At 29.2% G+C, this 21,447-nt stretch overlaps 1 protein-coding gene and 1 pseudogene across 2 annotated transcripts; one reads left to right on the top strand and one right to left on the bottom strand.

Moving 5' to 3' along the window:
* Positions 1-572: 572 nt before the first annotated feature.
* LOC111280696 (uncharacterized) lies at positions 573-4,396 on the bottom strand (annotated as a pseudogene). Its single transcript, XR_002689048.2, has 4 exons — positions 4,176-4,396; positions 2,953-3,774; positions 1,404-2,523; positions 573-997 (listed from the first exon to the last, which is right to left on the bottom strand). The product of XR_002689048.2 is annotated as an uncharacterized LOC111280696 (transcript).
* A 13,006-nt stretch (positions 4,397-17,402) lies between these two features.
* Positions 17,403-19,641, top strand: LOC111287821 (transcription factor SPEECHLESS-like). The gene is made up of 3 exons (XM_022878495.2): positions 17,403-17,931; positions 18,040-18,570; positions 19,318-19,641. Exons 1-3 carry the CDS (start codon positions 17,548-17,550, stop codon positions 19,381-19,383), a joined length of 981 nt encoding a protein of 326 aa, XP_022734230.2. The 5' UTR covers positions 17,403-17,547; the 3' UTR covers positions 19,384-19,641.
* The last annotated feature ends 1,806 nt before the right edge of the window (positions 19,642-21,447 follow it).

Here is a 21,447-nt window from a genome sequence, read left to right as displayed (position 1 = left end):
TAAATTAAATTAAATTGAAAACATAGTCAAAAGATGGTAATAGAAACAAACGACAACCAGAAAGGCACAAGCAAAATAGATAATATGTGCATGACGTAATCTTAGAAAAAATAATTATATTTGTTCTTTGTTCTTCTTTCTTCATTTTCTTTTTCCCACTGAATGCGCCAGAAATTTAAACTAATCATTATAATAATTAATTTGCAGCTATAAATGTGCCAGAAGCACGTGGAATCACAAATTTGAGCAGTACTGGAATCACAAAATTTAAAGATTTCAGAGTTCATCATAACCAATTTGGTTATCAAAACTCAAAAGAGTGCTGCCTATCTCCTTCATTCAAGTTCCAGCCTACGTTCTAAACAATCAGCAAGCTTCTATCTTTGCAGTGATCAGAACTCAAGAATTAATACCTTAACTCTACACGACTAAGGTTGTTTAATGGGCAATTCTTCATTTTCACTTCTTTTTCCCTTTTCTTTTCTGGAGGGCAAAGATACACAGCTAACTGCAGAGATTCCTAACAAGTTTGATTAACATAAAGCCCAAAGCATTAGCAAAAAAACAAAAGAAAGTATAACTTCTAAGCTACTATTAGATACGAGATTAAGATTATACACATTTACCGTATGTTCTATACACATATTCGAAGGCTTACTAATGCTAGCATGTTATGAGTTTTGGTAGATTACGTATGTTACATGCAACACCAGAAGATACAAGCTTATTACCTATAAGAGAGCGGAAAAATAACCATAAACAACATTCCCTGGCTATTGATTTCGGTTCATATATCTTTGAATTGATTTGTTGCCGGGCGCCTAAGATGGAAGAAAATAAGGATCCTCTTTGCTGTTGTAGATCTCAAACAGTTGCTTAGAATAGTGGGTTGCCAAATTTCCTGCAAAGCTCAACTGCATTTGGATCATACGCTTGCATTGCAACTCCTTCAGAGATTTCTTTAGATCTCCTTGTGGATCACCATCAGTTAGAAACTCTGCCAAAGTACAGCCCCAGTAGTAAGACACAACAGAAATTCCAGCAAATACAATTCAGCTGCTTTAAAGTACCTAATTTGAAACTCTACTTACTTGATGGCCAGCCAACTCTTATGAAGTGTGGCAACCATAAAACTATATGCTAGAAGCAGGGATTTATTTTTGCTTTTACGTCATTGTACTAATTTGCTTAGGATAGAACAGAACAAAAACTGAAAGAAAGTGAAAACCCTACAACAAACAGTCAAACAACTAAAGGCGAAAAGTGCACGCATCTATACTAATAAAACGTAAAGCAATATGTAACAACACGCTGAAGGGAGCATGCAAATGACAGTGATCTAATCTCAAAACACTGTCAACAGATAACAAGTTATTAATAACCACAAACAATCAAATCCACACCTTTGGGCATCAAATTTACTAAAACCTCTCTGATTTTGGCAGAAGGTTGCCCTACAAAGTTTCTCCCCAGATGTTTGCAGCCGGTAGAGAGCACATACAGCCTTCATGCACAGTTCTGGATCCTTGCCAAAGGCCGCAAGCATCTCTCCCTCAAAGTTCCACACTGATTTATGATCCTTGTTCCTTTTAAGCTGAGAGAGAATCACATCGAAGTCGACTTCATCCTCTGAAACATCTCTTGAGATACTACATGAATTGCTGCCACATAAAACATCTTCTTGCTCGCTATGAGCATTATTGCAATCGGAACCATCTTTTGACTCACTACAACCACCATCACCATCAGCAATGTCAGAGTCATCAACAATAAAACCATTCAGACTATTAGTCTCACTCTCTGACCCAATCTCTTCTGAATTGTCATCTTCAACATCCTCAATTGTAGGGATTCCTTTGCAGAATTTACTTTCACTGTTCTTCCTTGAAGAGCAATTTTGGACTTTTCCTTCAGATTGTCTGAGTGATACTAGTCTCCACTTTCGAGGAGTTAAAGTACCTCCCGAATCGTCAATCCCAGGGGGAGAACCAGCCACCAGAAAACCTTTGGATTTGATGTTTGTTTGATCAGGAACCAATTCGTCACAACGCATCCGCCTGAGTTTACCAATCGGAACATTATCATCATCGTCACTCTCTGTGTCACTAGTAACAATATTAGAGGCACGTTTTCATTTGGGAACTGAAATAAATGGAACATTATCCGCATAACTACCCACTTTCTCCTTTTGGTTCTGATCACTAATCATCCTGGTTTCATTTTCACCATTCACAGTTCCTTCTAATGCATAATTAGTTGAAATGTTACCATCCCCATTTTCCCACTTACTTGTAGAAGGTATTTGGTTGTGGGCCAAATCAGGTTCATCATCACTATCATGAATATCACTTATGCCGACTGAAGCAGGTTTAACACCAGCTGGAGTGGATGGAGCCATCTGTTTAGTGGGGCTTCTTTTCTCTTGAAACGCCAAATGTCTTTTAACACATTTACTACTCTGCATTCTGTAATCTCCCTTATCAGAAGTAAAATGCCTACAAGGTGTGTCATTAAAAGGTGTCCCTGCCACAAAATCAAACACCATTTTGGGAGATAAAGATTGTGAACTGTGATGTACACCTATTACCATTCAATCAGAAATAAATTACTTTTCTTATGCAAATTATTCTTTTTAATAACAGGCATGCTTGTGTTTGAGAAACAAATGGATGTACAAACAAGGATATCAGTGAGTCCTTCCTAGATATAAAAAAAAAAAAAAATCACTATGATACACATAACAATGTAGCTTTCAAGTAAATTCTTAAAATCTAAGACGTCTAAGTGCAAACAAATCTCATTTTCTAAAGAATGATGCGTACAGAATTAATAGAAGACAGGCGAATCCATTCTATTTGTTGATGATTGAAATGTGTTTGGGCCTCCTAATGCTAGCATGACTTGGAAGAGAAAATATAAAGTGTAAAATAGGGACAAAATAATCATCATTACCTGTTGGTTGTAGATTTCCAGTACCTTTACCAGGGGAAATCAAAGTCGATCCAGAATCCATGAAACTAGCTGCTATGTCTATGGCTGGCATGTCGTTTAAAGTGGTTCCAACTTGTGATCCATCTTTTGATTTAATTGCTCCACTTGTTTTGTTCCCACAAGCTACGATACAACAATTTGCATTAAATGTCTTTCCATCAAATGGCTGTTGTACACTTTTCAAACCCAAGCTCTTTTGCAACTGCAACGTCAATGATTCCAATTCCTTGAACTTTTGCTTCCAAACCTTAGCCTCAATTTCAGCCTTTCTTCTCACATTCCAACAACCTATTCTCAGTCATCAGCTGAAAAACCCTATCTTCCTCCTCATTCTCTTCAGTCAAATCAACAACTCGCTCTGTCACCCCTTTTCCTCCATAACCAACTATCTCTTCATTGTCGCTCTCAGTAATCAGATCACCGAACTTCTTTATTCCGACTCTTTAAAACCTTGACTTCATCCTCAAGTACAAGCTTCGAGGCTTCTAATGTCCTAAATCTAATCTCAAGTGCTTCACAGTCACTTTTCCACTTTAGAACCTCCAATTCCAGCTCCAGAAACCTTGCTTCGGCTTTCTTGCTCCTCTCATCCAATTCACTACAGCTACAATTTCCCACCTCTTTCTCACAAACAAGCTCACTTTTTGGAACTTTTTCCTCCAAATTCATCTCCATCATCAATTTCAACTACCCAACACCAAAGACAACAACTTTTCAAATCTTTTCAACGATTAGCTGTTAGTAGAGCACAAACCCTGGATGGATACATTCACGAAATTTCTCCTGACAAAAACATTTTGGGTTGAAAGTTTCAGTCTTAAGTTATTTATATTTCTTTTCTTGGGAAAAAAATGCTAATAAGAGTAATAATAAAAGAAAAAGGAAGCCTAAAATCTTCTATATTTGTTGGGTTTCTCTGTCAGCTAAACAAGGGAAACAGTAACAGCCATATTTCAGAACAAGAAATAAAAATTCTCCTCTTAATATTTCCAACGAAAAAACAAGACGGTTTGAATTCTTGCCTACACTTTCACGCCTTTTTTTTTTTTTTTTTTTGCGGAACTCAAAAAGTTAAAAACCAAAGTAAACATTTTTTTTTACTTCAAATTTCTTGGGAAACAAACAGACAGAGAGAGAAAAAAGGAATTCACCGAAAGTAAAAGTAAGGAGTAACGGAAACTTACTATGAAATAAGTTTTCAGCTCCTTGCCGAAGCGGCTAAGAAGCTTTTAGAGGTACTTCCTCCTCATGGCTATGTCGATAAAAAAAAAAATCAAAATGAAATACGGATATTTTTGTCCAAAAAGAACAGTAATACATTCGCTCTCCATATTTACAGGTTTTTTTTTTTTTTTTTTTAACAATTACTGGAATTACGGAAAGAGTGGTAGGCAAGAGTCAGAGAAGGAGACAGAACCGTCCGTGCTTTAAAGATCGGCAGTGCTAATGGATGATGTTTAAAACGTGTCAAATTATCATTAGTTATATTAAATAAATCAATTGTCGCGGCTTAAATTTTTTTTTGTTTTGGCATTTTTATTAATTAATTTTTTAATTCATTATAAATTTATCTAATTAAAAAATAAAATAATGAAAAGATGAAAGTTAAAAAAAAAAAGGTAAATGAAAATAACATGTGAATATTTTCAATGCTCTTTTTTTTTCATAAAATTTATCTAATTAAAAAATAAAAATAAAAGACCTAAAAAACTAAAAATGATAAAATAAAAGAAAATAAAAATACTTCTCATTATAACGGCTATGTTGGAAAATGAACAAAAAAAATAATATGAACGCACTATTTTTAAATCAATTGAAACAATGTGTTTTGATAGATTAAAAGAGTAATAATAAAAAAAAAATTATCACTAAGAAAGGAAAACTTTCTAATTTTTATCTATTGATCTAAAAAAATCTCTTAGACACCAATTCGTTGATTGCGATCTAAGGTGTACTTTGCTTTTTTTTTTGGTAGTTTTAACGCTTATTTAATTAACAAGACATTAATCATAGTCAATAACCAACAAAAAAAAAAAGAAAAAGGAAAAAATATAATTAAAAAATAAAAATAAAAATAAAAAACCCAAAAAATAGTGAAAAGGGAAAAATATAAAAAAGATTCATAAAAGGTGGCATGAGGGTTTTATATCTATAAATACTTAGCAATATTAGAATTTGAATTTTAATCACAAAAATTAAAAAATTTAATATTTTATCAATAGATTATATAATTGTTGAATATACAGATATTTTTATTGAGTTAAAAATATTAATTTTAAAACTAAGATATTAAATAATAATTTTATTAATTTACATATATATAAAAAGTTAAATTAATAATAAAATATATTTTTAGATATACCCTAAAATATGTTGGAATAGAGTATTTTATACATGCTTTTGACTCAATTTTGTTTTTTTAAAATATCAAATTCATCCAACTCAATTTTATTTTAAAAAATTATCATTTATCGGATCGAGATGAATCAAAATTCATCTAATACAAATTATTTTTCATCTCTATCAATTAATATATTTTATTGTAAAATTTTTTTAATTAAAAATATTTTAAAAAGAAGGTGAAAGAAACAAAGTCAAACGGTAAGGGCTTGTGGACAACTCTATTGACTTTCTTATTTCATAAAATTAATTTTATTTGAAAACAAAATGCTAAAAAATGTTGAGATATTTTGAATTTTTTAAGTTTCATAATTTAAAAAATATTTTAATTTTTAAAATTTGTTATAATTTTTAAAATACTTCAAAATTTTTTAAAATTGAGAATATTTTAGATTTTTTTAAAAATTTTATAAAATTTTTTTAAATATTGATGTGGTAGTTGATAATGCAATATTGATTGAATTTTTTGACATATTTTAATATTTTATTTAATCTTTATGTCACATCAATAAATTAATTAATAGTATTAATCTTAAATATCAAAATAAATAATGAAATGAAAGTTGAAGTATTAAACTAATAATTTTATTTATTTTTTGAATATCAAATTGATAGAAAATATATAATATAAGGGTTATTTTTATATTTAATTATATATAAATATAAATTACATAAATAATAAAATATATATTTGAATCTAAATGAATTAAAAAATAAAAAATAAAAAAGGAATTAAAAAAAATTTAGAAACCATAAAAATATGGAACCATCCATCCAAAAATGTAAAAATAAAAAATGAATTAAAAAACCGTGGGCCTCATCTAAAAAAAAAGAGACCCATCCAAAAAAGGAATGATGAAAAAAATTGTCAGATGGGGTTTAGGAAAAGAAAAGATTGGTGGGACCCATCTAAAAAAATTGTAAAAAGAAAATGGGGTTTACTAAAAATAAAATGAGAGTGGACGAGATGGTCGGATCCATAGAACAAGGAGAGAGGAAGATGAGATGCCACGCGATAGCCTCTTCGGAAAACATTATACAATCTATAGAGATGAAGCCAGACATATAAGAAACGAGGAGTCAAATAGTAATTTTATTATAAAAGAAAGTATCAAGTATTATTTTTGGTGGGATGTGGCATTCTGTACAATGGTGTAAAAAAATTTTTGGGCCGTTATGGAACCTGCCATCTTCCTCAGCTACGCTATTGCAATTGTACATGAGCAAAATTTATCTATCGATATTCAACGGATCTTACACATAAAAGTATAAAATATTAAAATATATCAATAGTTAATTCAATTAGTTAAAATTATTCTCTTCGATGAAGAGATCTTACGTTCGATTCAATCGATTACTATTTGTTTGAATCATTTCAAATGCACGACTTATAACTACTTATTTTAGATTATTATGTATAACATTTTTATCTTGACTTAAAAAATTAAATAACTTATTATCTTCAAAATTTTTTTATAAAATATATATTTATTAAAATATTGATTAAATATTAAAAAAATTAAATTAAAAAAATGCATTGGAATATAACGAAACATTTTACGAAATCTTTGTATATAAGCAAAATTTAAAGTATAGATAAAAAATGAAAAAAAGAAAATAAAAGAAAACGAAATGAGAATGATATGTGAATTTATTAAATTAAAGTATTAAATAATAATTTTATTAATATAATATATAAAAATAAGTATAAAATTAAACTAATAATAAAACATATATTTATATCGTAGATTAAAAAACCAATAAAACAAACAGATTAAGAAGAGAAACAAAATAAATCCTAATGTGACGATGACAACACCATATCATTTTTTAAAAACAATATCAAATAATAAATAGAAAAAAATATTTTCAATCAATAATATCAAATGAGCGTCAATTTAAAAAATTAAAATATAATTATTAATTATTAATTATTTCAAAAAGAAAACAAGGAAAAAAAGAAAAAAGAAGAAAAAGATAGCAAATAATTTGAAACTTGATATACTTTTAGTATCAAGTAGGTCACACAAAAAAAGTTTTAAATCTTTAAAAGTATTTATTATATATATAAAAAAATAGCAAAAAAAAAAAAAACATGTGGGATGACCTTGATATTAAATGAGTCTCATGTAAAAAGAAATTTAAAATCTTTAAATTTCTTTATAAAATATTTTAAAAAGAGAGGGAGAAAAAAGAAAAGAGCCAAATAAAAAGAAGGATTGGTAAAAAAAATGTCCTACCTTTAAAAATATATAAATTAAAGAAATATTTATGAAAAAAGTTTGAAACAAAATTTATTAAATTAAGATATTAAATAATAATTTTATTAATATAATACATATATTTAAATGATGGATTCTTTTTTTTGCAAAATTTATATTATGGATTAAAAATAAAAAGGAAAAAAAAGGCCGAAAAAGGAAAAAGTATCAAATCTATATGTGACATCGTCACTCATGTAATATCTTTTTCTTTAAAAAATATCAAATGAAAAAAAAATTCTAATAAATAATATCAAATGGGTCCTACATAAAAGAAATTTAAAACCTTTAAAAAATATTTCTAAAAAAATTCACAAAAAAGGAAAAAAAACAAAATAAAAAGAAAGATTGGTAAAAAAATGGGTTCTACCGTTAAAATATATATAAAAAAATATTTATGAAAAAAATTTAAACAAAAATTTATTAAATTAAAATATTTAATAATAATTTTATTAATATAATACATATATTTAAATGATGAGTTCTCTTTTTTTCAAAATTTATATTATGGATTAAAAATAAAAAGGAAAAAAGAAAAAATAAATGGCCAAAAAAGAAAAAAAATAAAATGTAGATGTAACACCTTCATAATATCTTTTTTCTTAAAAAATTATCAAATGAAAAAAAGAGAAAAAATTAAAAAAAAATTTAATCAATAATATCTCCAACATTTAAAAAAATTAAAATATTAAAAAAATATAGATATTAAAAAAGGAAAAAAGAGAAAGTGAATAGAAAAAATTTATAAAAAAATGAGAAAAAAATGATTTAAACACTTGCATATCCTTAGTATTAATTAGGTCAAACAAAAAAAATTAAAATATCAAAAAATATTTTTTAAATATAAAAAAATAATAAAATAAAAGAAAAAAGGTAAATACGTGGCATGCTTTTTGTATAAAGTGAATCACATTAAAAATCAAAAGGAAAAATGAAAAAAACAAAAAAGCCATTGACTTGATATGTGGCATGCTCTTAATATGAAGTGGATGAGACAAAAAAACGAAAAATCTTCAAAACCATTTATTATATATATAAAAAATAATAGAAAAAAAATACGCTCGGTATAAGTGGATTCTATAACAAATTTTAAATTTAAAAATTATTTATTAATTTTTAAAATAGGAAAAAATGGTAAAAAATAAAAATAAAAAATTGGTATAAAACGGGTCCCATATAAAAAATTTTAAATGATAAAAAAATTATTAAATATTAAAAAGATTTTGAAGAAAATATTAAAAGGCAACAAAAAATCGAAATCTTAAAAAAATATTTATTAAATTAAGAAATAAAAAAAGAAAAAAGAAAAAAGAAAAATGGTATAAAGTAGGTCCCACCTAAAAATAAATAATTTAAAATATATTTATTAAATATTTAAGAAAAAAAAAAAAAAAAAAAAGAGAGACGGAGCTGAAGAATCCCAATGTGGCACGATGACTGATGGCTTTATACATCTGTACAAGAGCAAAATTTATATTATAAATAATTAATAACAAAAATAAGTATACGAGCATGTACGTGCAAGTGATGCCATTCAGCAGTCTGCAATGCACATTGTTTAAATGATATTTAGCTTCTCTTAATAGGTAAGGTAGTGTTGTGTTGTCATGATAAACTTAGAACTCAACAACTTGCAATTGCTATGCATGGCCGAGTCCGAAATTTGTTTGTAATTCACTTGTTAATTATTTCTTAAAATATTTTGCTAACGGGTTCTTTGAAGGTGTTTTACTATTTTTTAAGATTAGTTTAACTGAAAATACTATTGATAGTAATATTATTATTTTAAATATATTAGTTGATCATTGATGTTATGATTATTATTCTAGGAACACTCCCTGGCAAAATCATTTTCTAAGAAAAGTTTGTGCCATGATGGACGTCTTTGCCATGGTTTCCTAACTTTGTTGTACAATGAACAATTTAATAAAATGCTAATGGTCCACGATGCCTCAGGTTTAGACATCTTTATCGTCAATACCCAATGGCACGAGTCAGAATCGAGCCTGGCTATTTTCAGGGTCCGGAAGTTGAAATTTTCTGGGCCAGACCTGGAAAGATATGGTGTATCCATTGGGTTCTGGTTAAACAGCAATGGAACCATTGTTGGGCTCCGTATAAGCGAGATAGATGCAATTGTGGCAGAAGCTCGCCCTGCTGGAAAATGGAAATCCTTAATAATAATTTTAACCAATTTTCTATCTGAAAGAAAATAAACAAACTGAAAAAGTGATCACGTAGTCAACCAACCTCGCCCTTACGAAAACTTGTATTGAAAACTCTGAAAGTCATATCAGCAACAATGACTCAATGAGCACATAAACAAGGAAATGAAACAATTCCTGTTACCAAAACATTAGTTCAAGTAAACATTACAAACACTAGTTAAGGTCCCCATGTGTTCGAGACCCTTAATACTCGCACAACCATGACATTCAAGGCTGGTTTTTGAGCCATCCCAATCCCATATTTTCCAAATCTCCTTGAAAGCTCTTGAAGCTAAACAAACATGCCAAAGAAAAACATATATATTTGGAAAGAAAGGGATACAACTTGAGGGGAGGATCCACCGCTTTGCCTTAGCCCCACTTTCTTAAAATCATCTGGCAAACTAATAAAAGGACAAGTCTGTAGAGAATTGGCTAAGTGGTGAACTCATGAAAATGAAGGATGGGCTGATCCCTGACTGTCCTTTTTGTAGAAACAGAGCGCCAAGAAAAAGGACATAACAGTGACCAATTTGTTTTTTAGCTGCTCAATTTTATATTTTGTCCTAGGCGACCCTGACCCTACATCCAACGCTTCCAGGTTCCAATCCTTGTAGTGAATTCTGGTGGGAAGTGACAATATACCACTATTGGGCGGTGCCATTTTGCAGTTTGGTTTTCAAACTTCAATTTTTGTTCATTGTCTTTCTATTTTTCACTTTGAAGAGTTCAAATCAGAAATTAATATTGCTAAAAGCCCACATGCATGTTGTTGTTATATTTGTTTCAGAACTGATCAATATTAATTTGAATATATTTTTCTTTTTTTTTTTAGATAATTAATTTGAATTTCCAACTATCAAAACTTAAATTTAAAAGTTTGGAATAAATGATTACCCGCATCATCATTCTACATTGAACTTATATATTAGGGTAAAGACAGCATTCATAAAAGTATTTTCTATACATAAATATTTATTCATGTGCAAAACTAATTAATCATTCATTCGACTAAAGGTAATAGTGTGTGGCCAAACCATTCCCAAAGTTTTATTAATTCTTCATTATACAAGCGTGTTACATTGTGCATAGGGCACAAGATTTGGCTCCCCCTTCATGAAATCGACAAGGATACAACAATGCCGTCACTAAACCCAATAGATTACAAGAAGATTTCCATTACGATAACATCACGTACACATGATTGAATTGGAGGAGAAAACGAGGAGCTGCAATGGTGGTAGGGGACGAGGATACGACATAAAAAAATGGGGACATGGAAATCTGAAAAAAAGATATCAAGGGCTATGTGGGACCCGATTCCCACCATCCATTCAATCTCAAACGCACGATTCCCTACTATAACCCCCCGAGATAATATCATCCGGCAATGGTATCACATACATGAAATGAACGACTGATGAGAGAGAGCGAGAAATGAAAGTGGAGTAATGTGAAACTCATATATTTCGTGGGTGCCAGTAAATGTTGTTTCAGATTGGGAAGTAAATGAAGCTGGGGAGGCCCCATTTTATTTATTTATTTGTAAGGACCTTTTGGTTTAAAATTTTGTCCCACATTTCTCCCTTCGATGAATAATAATTAGTAGTATTATACTAATAAGTGGTTACCGTATTTAATTAAGGTTTATTTTCATTGACGAAAAAATTTTGAGTTTGAATTTCGTCAATAATTATTTGTTAAAATTTTTTTAAATATATAATTATTTATTTTAAGTTATCAGATATGACATATTTTATTTTGATATGAAAAATCAAATAGTTTATATATCCAAGATATTTTGAAAAAAAAATAGTAGTATTATTATTGAGTGACAGACTTATAAATAAGTATAAAGAGTTAATACTATGCGTTTTTATTTTTTTAGTAAATAATTACTATATATGTATAGTTATGGAGAATGAAGCTGCTCAATTAATGTTCGTTATCACAAATTTGACTCCATTGGCTAGCTGATTATCCAAGCTCTAACGAAGCTAGCTAGCTAGTTTCGTTTTGAACACTATATTTGGTTCTGATCTCACATGACCTGCCCCTGGCTAATTCTATAACCTCAAAATGAGGAAGGGAAAAGGGAAGACAAAACAAGTAATTGTAAAAGGTTTAGTTATGTAAAGGTTAATTTGATTAATTTCGAATTAAATTATTCAAAATTGAGTTAATTGAATTATATTATATTATTTTTGTTAACCAAATTGAATTCATTAATTCAGTCGGTTCGATTAATTTTTTTGGTTAACCAAAAAAAATAATTATTTTAAATTAAATTATATTTTGAACTCTTAATTTCTCATATTTTAAATAAATTATATAAAATTATTCAACAAAATATTTAAATATTAACGTATTATGTTGAAAACTCTAATAACTTATGAAATAAAATGATCAATTTCATGTATTTTTCATTTTATATTTAGATTATGTTATATCTCGGTTAAAATTTCAATTAATTCAATTTTTGAACCAAATTAATTGAAAATCAAAATTTTTTTAAAATCATTTTCGATAACTGATAAAATTAATTTAATGACTGACTGATTAATAAGATGAAATATGTTCGATTGATTAATTCAGTTAAAATCAAATTATAAACACCCCTATAATTATGTTGATCCTTAATGCATGCATTCCATGCATCTTGCTATATTATATATATATATATATATATATATATATATATATATATAGAAAGAGAGAGAAATGGATCCACTTACATCAATGTAAGTGTTATATATTTTTTTAATCCTTGATCAAAATAGTTAAATATAAATGTTATAAATTTAATTTAGATCAAAAGTAAAAAAATAACAATTACACAGATGTAAGTGAATACTTATATACTCATTTATAATATATATATATATATATATATGCACTCATATATGGGGGTAACATTAGATGTATTAATATATTTATTTTTATTCATGCTTTTTTTTTTTTTTTTTTATAACCAAAGATGGAATGTGAAGCAATTTAGAGTTTAATTATATCGGTTCACATAATTATTTTTTTTAAAATGATATTTAATAAGTTTTAAATTCAAATTATAATATCTATAATTTTTTTTCTATTTATATACTGTGACCTTTTTTTATAAAAAACGAAAAAAAAAAAGAGAAATTTGAAGATTTGTTATGTATCCCTCCATGATGGTAATAGTTTACCATACATTTAGTATTATATAACATCATGTTTGTCTCTATAAGTTATAGTACTTTGCAAATTATGATAAATCAAGAAGTGTATATAGATTCATAAAATCGCTTCATGCATAACACATATTTCAATTTTCAACATAATTTTTGCTTACAATATTTTTTTCTTTTACATAGAGCTTGGCAAACTTTCACTTTCATAAAAGTTATGAACTGAGTTTTGCTAGATATATGGCAAGAATGAATCAAAGTTCTATCTTCTTTTTTTTTTTTCCCCAGAATTTAGGTCTTAAACCTTGAGTTTGACACATATAGTACACATGCCAGTCAGGGAAATCGAAATGTTTCATCATGGTTCAAATGATTTCAAAAGTAGTAAGAAATAAGAATCAAAATTTTAAAGCATCTAATTTAAAATAAAATGATAATAAGTGGATGGGATCAATTTAAATATAAAATTATAAAAAATTAGATATTCATTAAATATAAGATAATATCACATTAATATACTTTCATTACGTGTAAGTGAAGATAAAAAAAATTTATTATGTGATAGATTTAAAAAGAATAACAAAAAAAATTTTGATTTTAATATTATATTAAGTATCTAATTTAATATCAATTGATAATAAATAAAAAAATCTAACTTAAATATAAAATTATAAAAAATTAAATATTCATTAAATATAAAATAACATCATATTAACAAAATTTAAAGAAAATTACACCTAACAAAAATGTTGATCGGCTATTGTCCAAATGGGAGAGAAAGAGGGAGGAGTTGGTTGTTGAGGGTGGTAAATGTGAAAATTGATGGATAATGGGAAAAGTCGGATATATATGAAGGGAGAAGTGTAATTTTGTGATAAAACCAAAAAAAATATAGGTATAGGTATAGGTATAGGAATAGATACCTTATACTTAAATGAAACGCGCACTCCCATGCAGGCTAGCAATTACTCTCCTGCTTGATCTGTCTCTTCCTTCTCCCCCGATCCTTTTTTCACTCTTGGCTGCATTGCCAACATGACCTCCTTTGTTATTAGCAGAAAACCAAAATAAACAAAGAATGGTATAAAAGAATAAAAAGCAAATAAACAAGAACATGGATGAAATGGATCATTGTAGGCACGGAGATGCCGTTTCTGCACATGGAAAGCTAGCCACCTTCTTCATAATATATATGAGAAATTACTCTGATTAAAACAGACAACTTGTAGACTTCTGTCCCAATACTGCTCTTCCTCATGTATCACCTTCGTCACTTACTTTTCTTTCTCTCTCCCATTGTCTCATGTTTACTCACGCTTATGTTCACTTTGTCGTGTTGTCAATGCTGTAATAAATCTCCAGCCATTCAAAGTTATAAGGGAGTTGCGTTTGTCATGAAAAGTTGTGCAAATCCCAGTTGAACATCCGTTTGAAAGCCTAATGCGCAACGGAAAACGAGCTTTCGTTTATAGGAGTTTTTGGGGGGCCAGTGGATGACCGTCCAGTAGCTTTTTTTTTTAATTTTACTTTTGTATCCTGTTAATTATATTGAAGAGATAAAAATATTTTTATAATTAATATTTTTATATTTTAATTTTAATTTAATAATTATAAAATAATTTTTTAATTTAATATAATAAAAATATGATTTGATATATTACTTTTTATTAATTTTTAATTATTTATTAATAAACTATTATTATGGCCCATAAAATAATTTAATAATTTAATAATTTTATAAATATTAAATTATTTAAAATTTTTATTTCATCATAAAAATTTTATTTTAATATCTTTTTTAATCATTTTTTATTTTTATTACCATTCATTTCATTATTACTATTACTTTTAAATCCAAATACATATTATATAATTAATTTTAATCTCACTATTAGAATAATTAATTTTACTTTTATTATTATTTTCAATCTTAATGCTCATCACTATTATAATGATTAATTTTACTTTCATTATTATTTCAACCTTAACGCTCATCCAAACAGACCGTAGTAGTATCTAAACAAACCATGTCTCTTGGACAGGGCATCGATGGCATGTATCAGCGTGGTTTGAAACCTGTTAGCTGACTAAACGATTGTTTCCAAAGCAAAACGAGTAAGTTATTTTGCCCCCTATAAAATGGAAGGATAACGTAAAGGTAAGGGCTAGGCTTTCTGTCAACAATAGGGAACAATGGCGTTCACTTCACCGATCAATTTTTAAAGAAGAGACTGTCACTTCACTTCACAATGTTAAGGCTAATTCTCATTCTCAGTACTCCTGAAACATTCTCCACCTTTTTATTTTTTGCATTGCAGTGTAACAGTGGTTTACAATGATCTTTCCATTTTCCCCCGACCACAAACGTATGAAATAAATTCTTCAGTTCTTGATTAATTCCCACCTTGGCCAAGACGAAGTTAAGGGGACAGCTAGGCATAGACAAACTACAAAAAATGAACTATCCCCAAACTACTGTTTTACCTCGTTAAAATTCAATAGTTTTTAGTTTGAATGCATTTTTTTATTGGTTTAAGTTTTTGAAATCGTTAATTAGTCACTCAATCATATCTTCCTAAGTTATTAATCATCAATTCACCTAGTTTAAATTTGTTGAATAATTAATTATCCAATTATTTCCTTAAATTTAGTGAATAAATTAAAATAAATTTAGATGAGAGAGAAGAGATGTCTCGTATCTTTTTGTGTGTGTATGTATATATATGACATTTAATTTTTAGTTAGGATTGGAAGACGATTTATTTACGAAAACAAAGAAAGAATATAAAGCATCATAAGAGTTCACCTTTATAAAAACACTTGTGATGTAAAACTAGTATGAATTTGTAAGAGTTCTTTCTTTGACTATTCCTTTAAGTTTATTAGTTATTAATTGTTAACTTTGATATGAATGTGATACGAATATTTAAATGATACGAATAATCAAAATATGAATATAGTATATTTATTATACGTATTATATTTGATACAACATAATTAATATATTTTAATTCGTTTTAGAAATGAATAACATGATATGATTAATATAATTATATATAATTAACAAAATTAAACATGATTAAAATATCTAATCAATAGTTCAACATTAAAACAAAATGATAATATAACAAAAAAAATATTAAAATATGATTATATGCATATTGTAAACATGTCATTTATACGTATTGATACTATAACATGATTAATTAATTAATCGTATCTTAAACATATAATACGTATAAGACACAAAATATGACATGTGTAATATTATATCTTAAATATATCGACATAATTAAGATACAAAAATAATTATAAAAATTATATACATAATTTATTAAATATTATTTTTATATCATATCATTATATTATATCTAAAATTATTACGTACGCTTGTTTTCTTAAATATAAATTTGCAAAGACCAAGCCATCTAACTTTTTCTCCGATATTGACTTTTGTTTTTGAGTTATTCAAAAAAATGAAAAAACACTTCTTTTTGAAGATTAAATTAATTGAATAAATATACAACTCCATCAATAATGTATTAAAAATTGTTTTAAAAGAAAAGAAACATATTGATAAAGCATTCATTGGATACTTGGGCTGTGTTTGGATGTCAGCACAAAAAACATAATTTTTTTGGTACATATAAAATAACATTATTATTTAATAATAATACTATTATATATGCATAAAAATATATTGCACATAATGAAATGATATGTTATAAAAAAAAAAAAAGAAATAATGATTTTCCTGTTATGTTAAAAAACTGATAAGAAAAAAATTAATTGTGTATATATATATATATATGTTTTTATTTGTATATGATGAAGGTGACGGTGTTGATGGCCTAATGGTTTAGATGAAATTGCAAAGTCATAAGCAGAGGGCAAAGACAGCACCCTGAGAGGCAGCAATTGAGAATTGATGAAGCTCCTTCAATTTGAATCTAACAAATTGCTTTGGGTATCTTTGTCATTTAATCTGTCTCTGCATTCATTAATGAACCTTTTTACAGATTCTCATATTCTTACCAAAATGACAAATTTATCACTAAACAAAACCAAAGTGTAGAAAAAAGATATACTATAATGCCATCTTAAATAAATCCACAGCCCAAAGTTTGGTATTACTGTTTTTCACTTTCCAAATTAGCTTAGAATTTTTGCGTTGAGACAGAGAGCGTCCCTGATTCTCCGTGAGATACCCTGAATCTAACGGTGGTAAATATTCAAACCCCCAAAAAGGAGACTACTTGATGGTGATAGTTTTTAATCCCTTTCACAGCTGCTCTTACATTTACTCCCTTATATAGCGATTTTTTTTTTCTCTTCATCTTGACAAGTTTCGCATCTCCCTCCATCTCAGTCTTTTTCCCACTGTTTTTCAGTTCACTCTCTTGCCATTGTTCTCTCTTTGATTGTTTTCTGATTCGATTCCCTAAAAAGACCAAAACAGGACTAAAGGTTTTCTTCCGAGAAAAGGAAAATACCAACAAAATACTCTGAACACTTTCCGATATGGATGATAGTTTCTGTGAGTTTTTTGAAGAACCTGAATTCGGAGAAACCAACCTTGCAGGCGGAGATGACCTCTCTGCTATATTTGAGAGTTTAGATGGTCCCCCTGAATTTCCACCCTTCATTCCATTGGAAGAAAAGGCCGCTGCTAGCCGCCAAAAAGGTGAAGAAACTACGAGGTTGGTGTCCAAGGAGTCAGAGACTGAGCCTGATTACGAAACTTCACCCAAAAGCAATAGGCAGAAGCTAGCTTCTTCAGAGGAAACAAACCCAGATGGGCAACAAAGACTGTCTCATATAACGGTTGAACGCAACAGGAGGAAGCAAATGAATGAGCATTTATCGGTGTTGAGATCGTTGATGCCTTCCTTCTATGTGAAAAGAGTAAGTCACTGTCTCAATTTCTTGTTTTTCTAAGTATTTATTACATCATACATATGAAAAGTTTTTTTTTTTCTTATGTTAATCTTTCTATTGAATTATATGTCTTAGGGAGATCAAGCATCGATTATTGGGGGAGTTGTGGATTACGTCACTGAGCTGCAACAAGTTCTACAATCGCTTGAGGCCAAGAAACAAAGAAAAGTTTACAGTGAAGTGTTAAGCCCTCGGATAGTTTTAAGTCCAAGACCCACGATTCTCAGCCCTAGAAAACCACCTCTAAGTCCAAGACTAAACTTGCCAATAAGCCCAAGAACCCCTCAACCTGGTAGCCCTTACAAGCCAAGGTTGCAGCAAGGTTATCTCTATCCAACCATGATTATTAGTTCGCTCGAACCATCTCCTAATTCTTCCACTTCCTCCATGGACAACGTTAACGAGCTCGTTGCAAACTCAAGGTCTCCGATTGCCGATGTGGAAGTGAAGTTTTCAGGCCGAAATCTTCTTTTAAAGACGGTATCTCCTCGGATTCCTGGTCAGGCAGTGAAAATAATCTCTGCGCTTGAGGACCTCTCACTTGAAATTCTCCATGTCAACGTTAGCACTGTTGATGAAACAATGCTTAATTCCTTCACCATCAAGGTAAAAACTCTATCTTAATATGCAAAATCCTTTATCTTTGGGAAAATTATCAAATGCATGTAAACTGTAAAAATTTTACAATTGTGGTTAGCTTTAGTATAGTCAATTTTTATTTTGACGTTTATTGAAAATTAAATGAGCATATGATAAAATATAAAACAAATGGATGTCTTCAATTTTTTTGCTCCATGTAAGTCTGTTTTCTCACATTTGTGTCTCTTGATTTCGTTGCCTTGCTCGGGACGGAACCTAATAAACCAAACCATCTTTGATTTTCAATGATTGCTTTCATCATTCAGAAGAACATTAGGGCAGGTAGAATCGATCGTAAACTTCACTGGTCCAGGATAATATCATATAAGCCTTAATATTAAAAGAGAAAACTGATAATTTTGACGTATTTTGTCATATTAAAATTATGAAACTTCTTGCAGTCGTTTTCAGACAAATAACGTAAAACTGACGTTGATTTACTGCAAAGGTGCTGACTGTAAAAACTAAAAACTTTACTTCATAACTCTTGAAAAACACGACGGATCACTGAAAACTAAGGTATCTTTGCAGTCATTTTTCCTTTTTTTTTTTTTTTTATGTTGCGATAATTATGATATATCAGTCTTTGCAGTTACTGTTTTGTTTCACTGAGTTCAAATTTATTGAGAAGAATTATTTGGGTACATGTTTGTGTTGAGATTTATTGAAGCTAATGATTGAATAGTATGAATAATTATATTTTTTTATGAACAGATTGGAATTGAATGCCAACTGAGTGCAGAAGAACTCGCTCACCAAATCCTGCAAACATTCTGCTAAGTTTTACTCATTATAGTTTTTCAGCCTTGATTTTACAGACTCTTTCTCTCCTGTCTGTCTGTCTGTCTGTCTCAAAAAAGTTGGTACAATTAAAAAAAAAAAAAAAGAAAGGAGAACGGAAGGGCACATTGCACTCATTTAATTTTGCAATCTTAATCTCAAAGTTTAATTTCTTTGCATATTTGCATGTATGGGCATTTATCCATTTGTTTAAGTTGATTTATTATCTTTTCGGGAATTCCAGTCTCTTGCTCCATGCAGAGTACTTTTGCATGTTCCTCATAAAATGGATGAAATAAACAACAATAATATTCAATCAGTGTATATAATAAAGAGATGTAATTAGACAACACCTACCCTGTGAAGACATGAAGAAATAGAATAGGTAGTTCAAGATCACTCGAGATTCAAGCCTGATGATGTAATTATTCCTATATATGGTAATCAAGACGCTTGCTATAAGCTGAGATGGAGAACGTTCGGATCTATCATACAGAAAGAAAGGTAAGGGGATCGAAAGTAGAATTTTAAGATGCGATTCCATGTTCAAGTTAATCAAGTATATGAAAAGAAAAGAAGCAAGGGAGAGCATAAGTTAGCCAAAGAAAGTAGTTAAGTAGAGAATTGGTCTCATTTTCCCTTTTATACCTCATAAATGATGATGTGGCCAACGAGATTACCATAAGCAAACCCTGATAACATGGCTGGTTGAATATTTGCTACGTGACCAATAAGATACAACAAAACCTTTTCATCCTACTAGCTAGTTTAACAAAGGCCTTTTCCACATTACATTTTCAGATGCACACAAGTTTCGACGTCTTACCATTTAGCTCAAAGTAGTTTTGTTTTTAGTCCAAATTATTAGGTGCCTAACTAGAGAAAATAACAATGGGGTAACTAATTATTAACTGAACACTACAAATTCATAAATTTAATTTGATTAATCGCGGTCAGAATTACCAGAGTGATTAGGGGCAAGATTGATGTCCATTGTAAATCAATAAAGTGGACCAAATTGGTAGTTCAGGATGGAATGGACCAAGTATTTCGGGAACTCCTAGTTAGGTGAACCTGCCCTGGACTTAAATACCGTAAGTTTTTTTTTTTTTTGAAGTTGCTTGTCAACCAACACTTGATTTTGCTTTAATTAGGTTAATAATACCACCAAACAAATACTAGGTTTAAAGTCAAAATTTAGTCTCTTTACTACTTCAATTCAATAGTTTTAGTCTCTTTATTCTAATTTTAATAATTTTTATTGCCAATCTCAAAATTGAAGTAAAGGAACTAAAACTACTGAATTAACATAGTAGATGGAATCAAATTCAAACATCGATCTTTATAATATTATTGATTGAGAACGTATGCTGAACCAAGTCACAAGACTTTCAAGAACTTAAGAATTGTATTGCTTTTATCTGAAGAACGATTAGCTCAAAAACTATTCAAAACATAGTTACATGATTCTTCAAATTTTTAACTTGATGATAAACTGGATATCAAATTTTTGGTTATGATATTCATCGAAAAACTGCTTGAGCTTCATGCTTGTAAGTAAAATTAGATCAACAACGAATTATATATTGTTGAAGTGTAACAATGGTCCCATCCCACGCATGCAATCTTAACAAGATTGCAAAGTAGCAGGCTGCTAGCTAGGCTCAAATTTTGCATGACTTCCATAATGATGCTTAATAAGGAACACCGAAAAAAATTCCAAGTATTTTTTTATTTATTGATTTTTGTCTTCTTTTCTTAGCTCAGGTTTGGACCAGCTAATAAAATCATTTTCTCAGCTTCCCAAATTCGGAAGAAGAATCATAGTTCTGCTTCAAATTGGAATGGACTATTTATCCCAAAAATAAGCATATGAAAACGGTGGCTCATCCAACAAATCACCATGTTCATCAGCCAACCTGGGCTCTGGAATTTCCCTGGGAGGTAATTGATCCGTTGGGTTTAATCAGAAAATTGATTATAGCCTTACGTTGGTTTACTATTTTGGGTTGGCCCGTCGCTCCAATGTTGGGTTCAGAATTTAACTTTTGCCTCTTGGACTGC

The sequence above is a fragment of the Durio zibethinus genome, chromosome 17 (assembly GCF_047325235.1).
Source record: "Durio zibethinus cultivar Kanyao isolate XHJ-2024 chromosome 17, ASM4732523v1, whole genome shotgun sequence".
In the NCBI taxonomy this organism is placed as follows: Eukaryota; Viridiplantae; Streptophyta; class Magnoliopsida; order Malvales; family Malvaceae; genus Durio; species Durio zibethinus.
The sequence above is the reverse complement of the archived record's forward strand: the minus strand, read 5'-3'. Positions and strand labels throughout refer to the sequence as shown.

Coding starts and splice junctions, on each gene's coding strand:
- LOC111287821 (XM_022878495.2), top strand. CDS start 17,548: ATGGATGATAGTTTCTGTGAGTTTTTTGAAGAACCTGAATTCGGAGAA. Junction 17,932..18,039: donor CTTCCTTCTATGTGAAAAGA/GTAAGTCACTGT, acceptor TATATGTCTTAG/GGAGATCAAGCATCGATTAT. Junction 18,571..19,317: donor TTAATTCCTTCACCATCAAG/GTAAAAACTCTA, acceptor TTTTATGAACAG/ATTGGAATTGAATGCCAACT.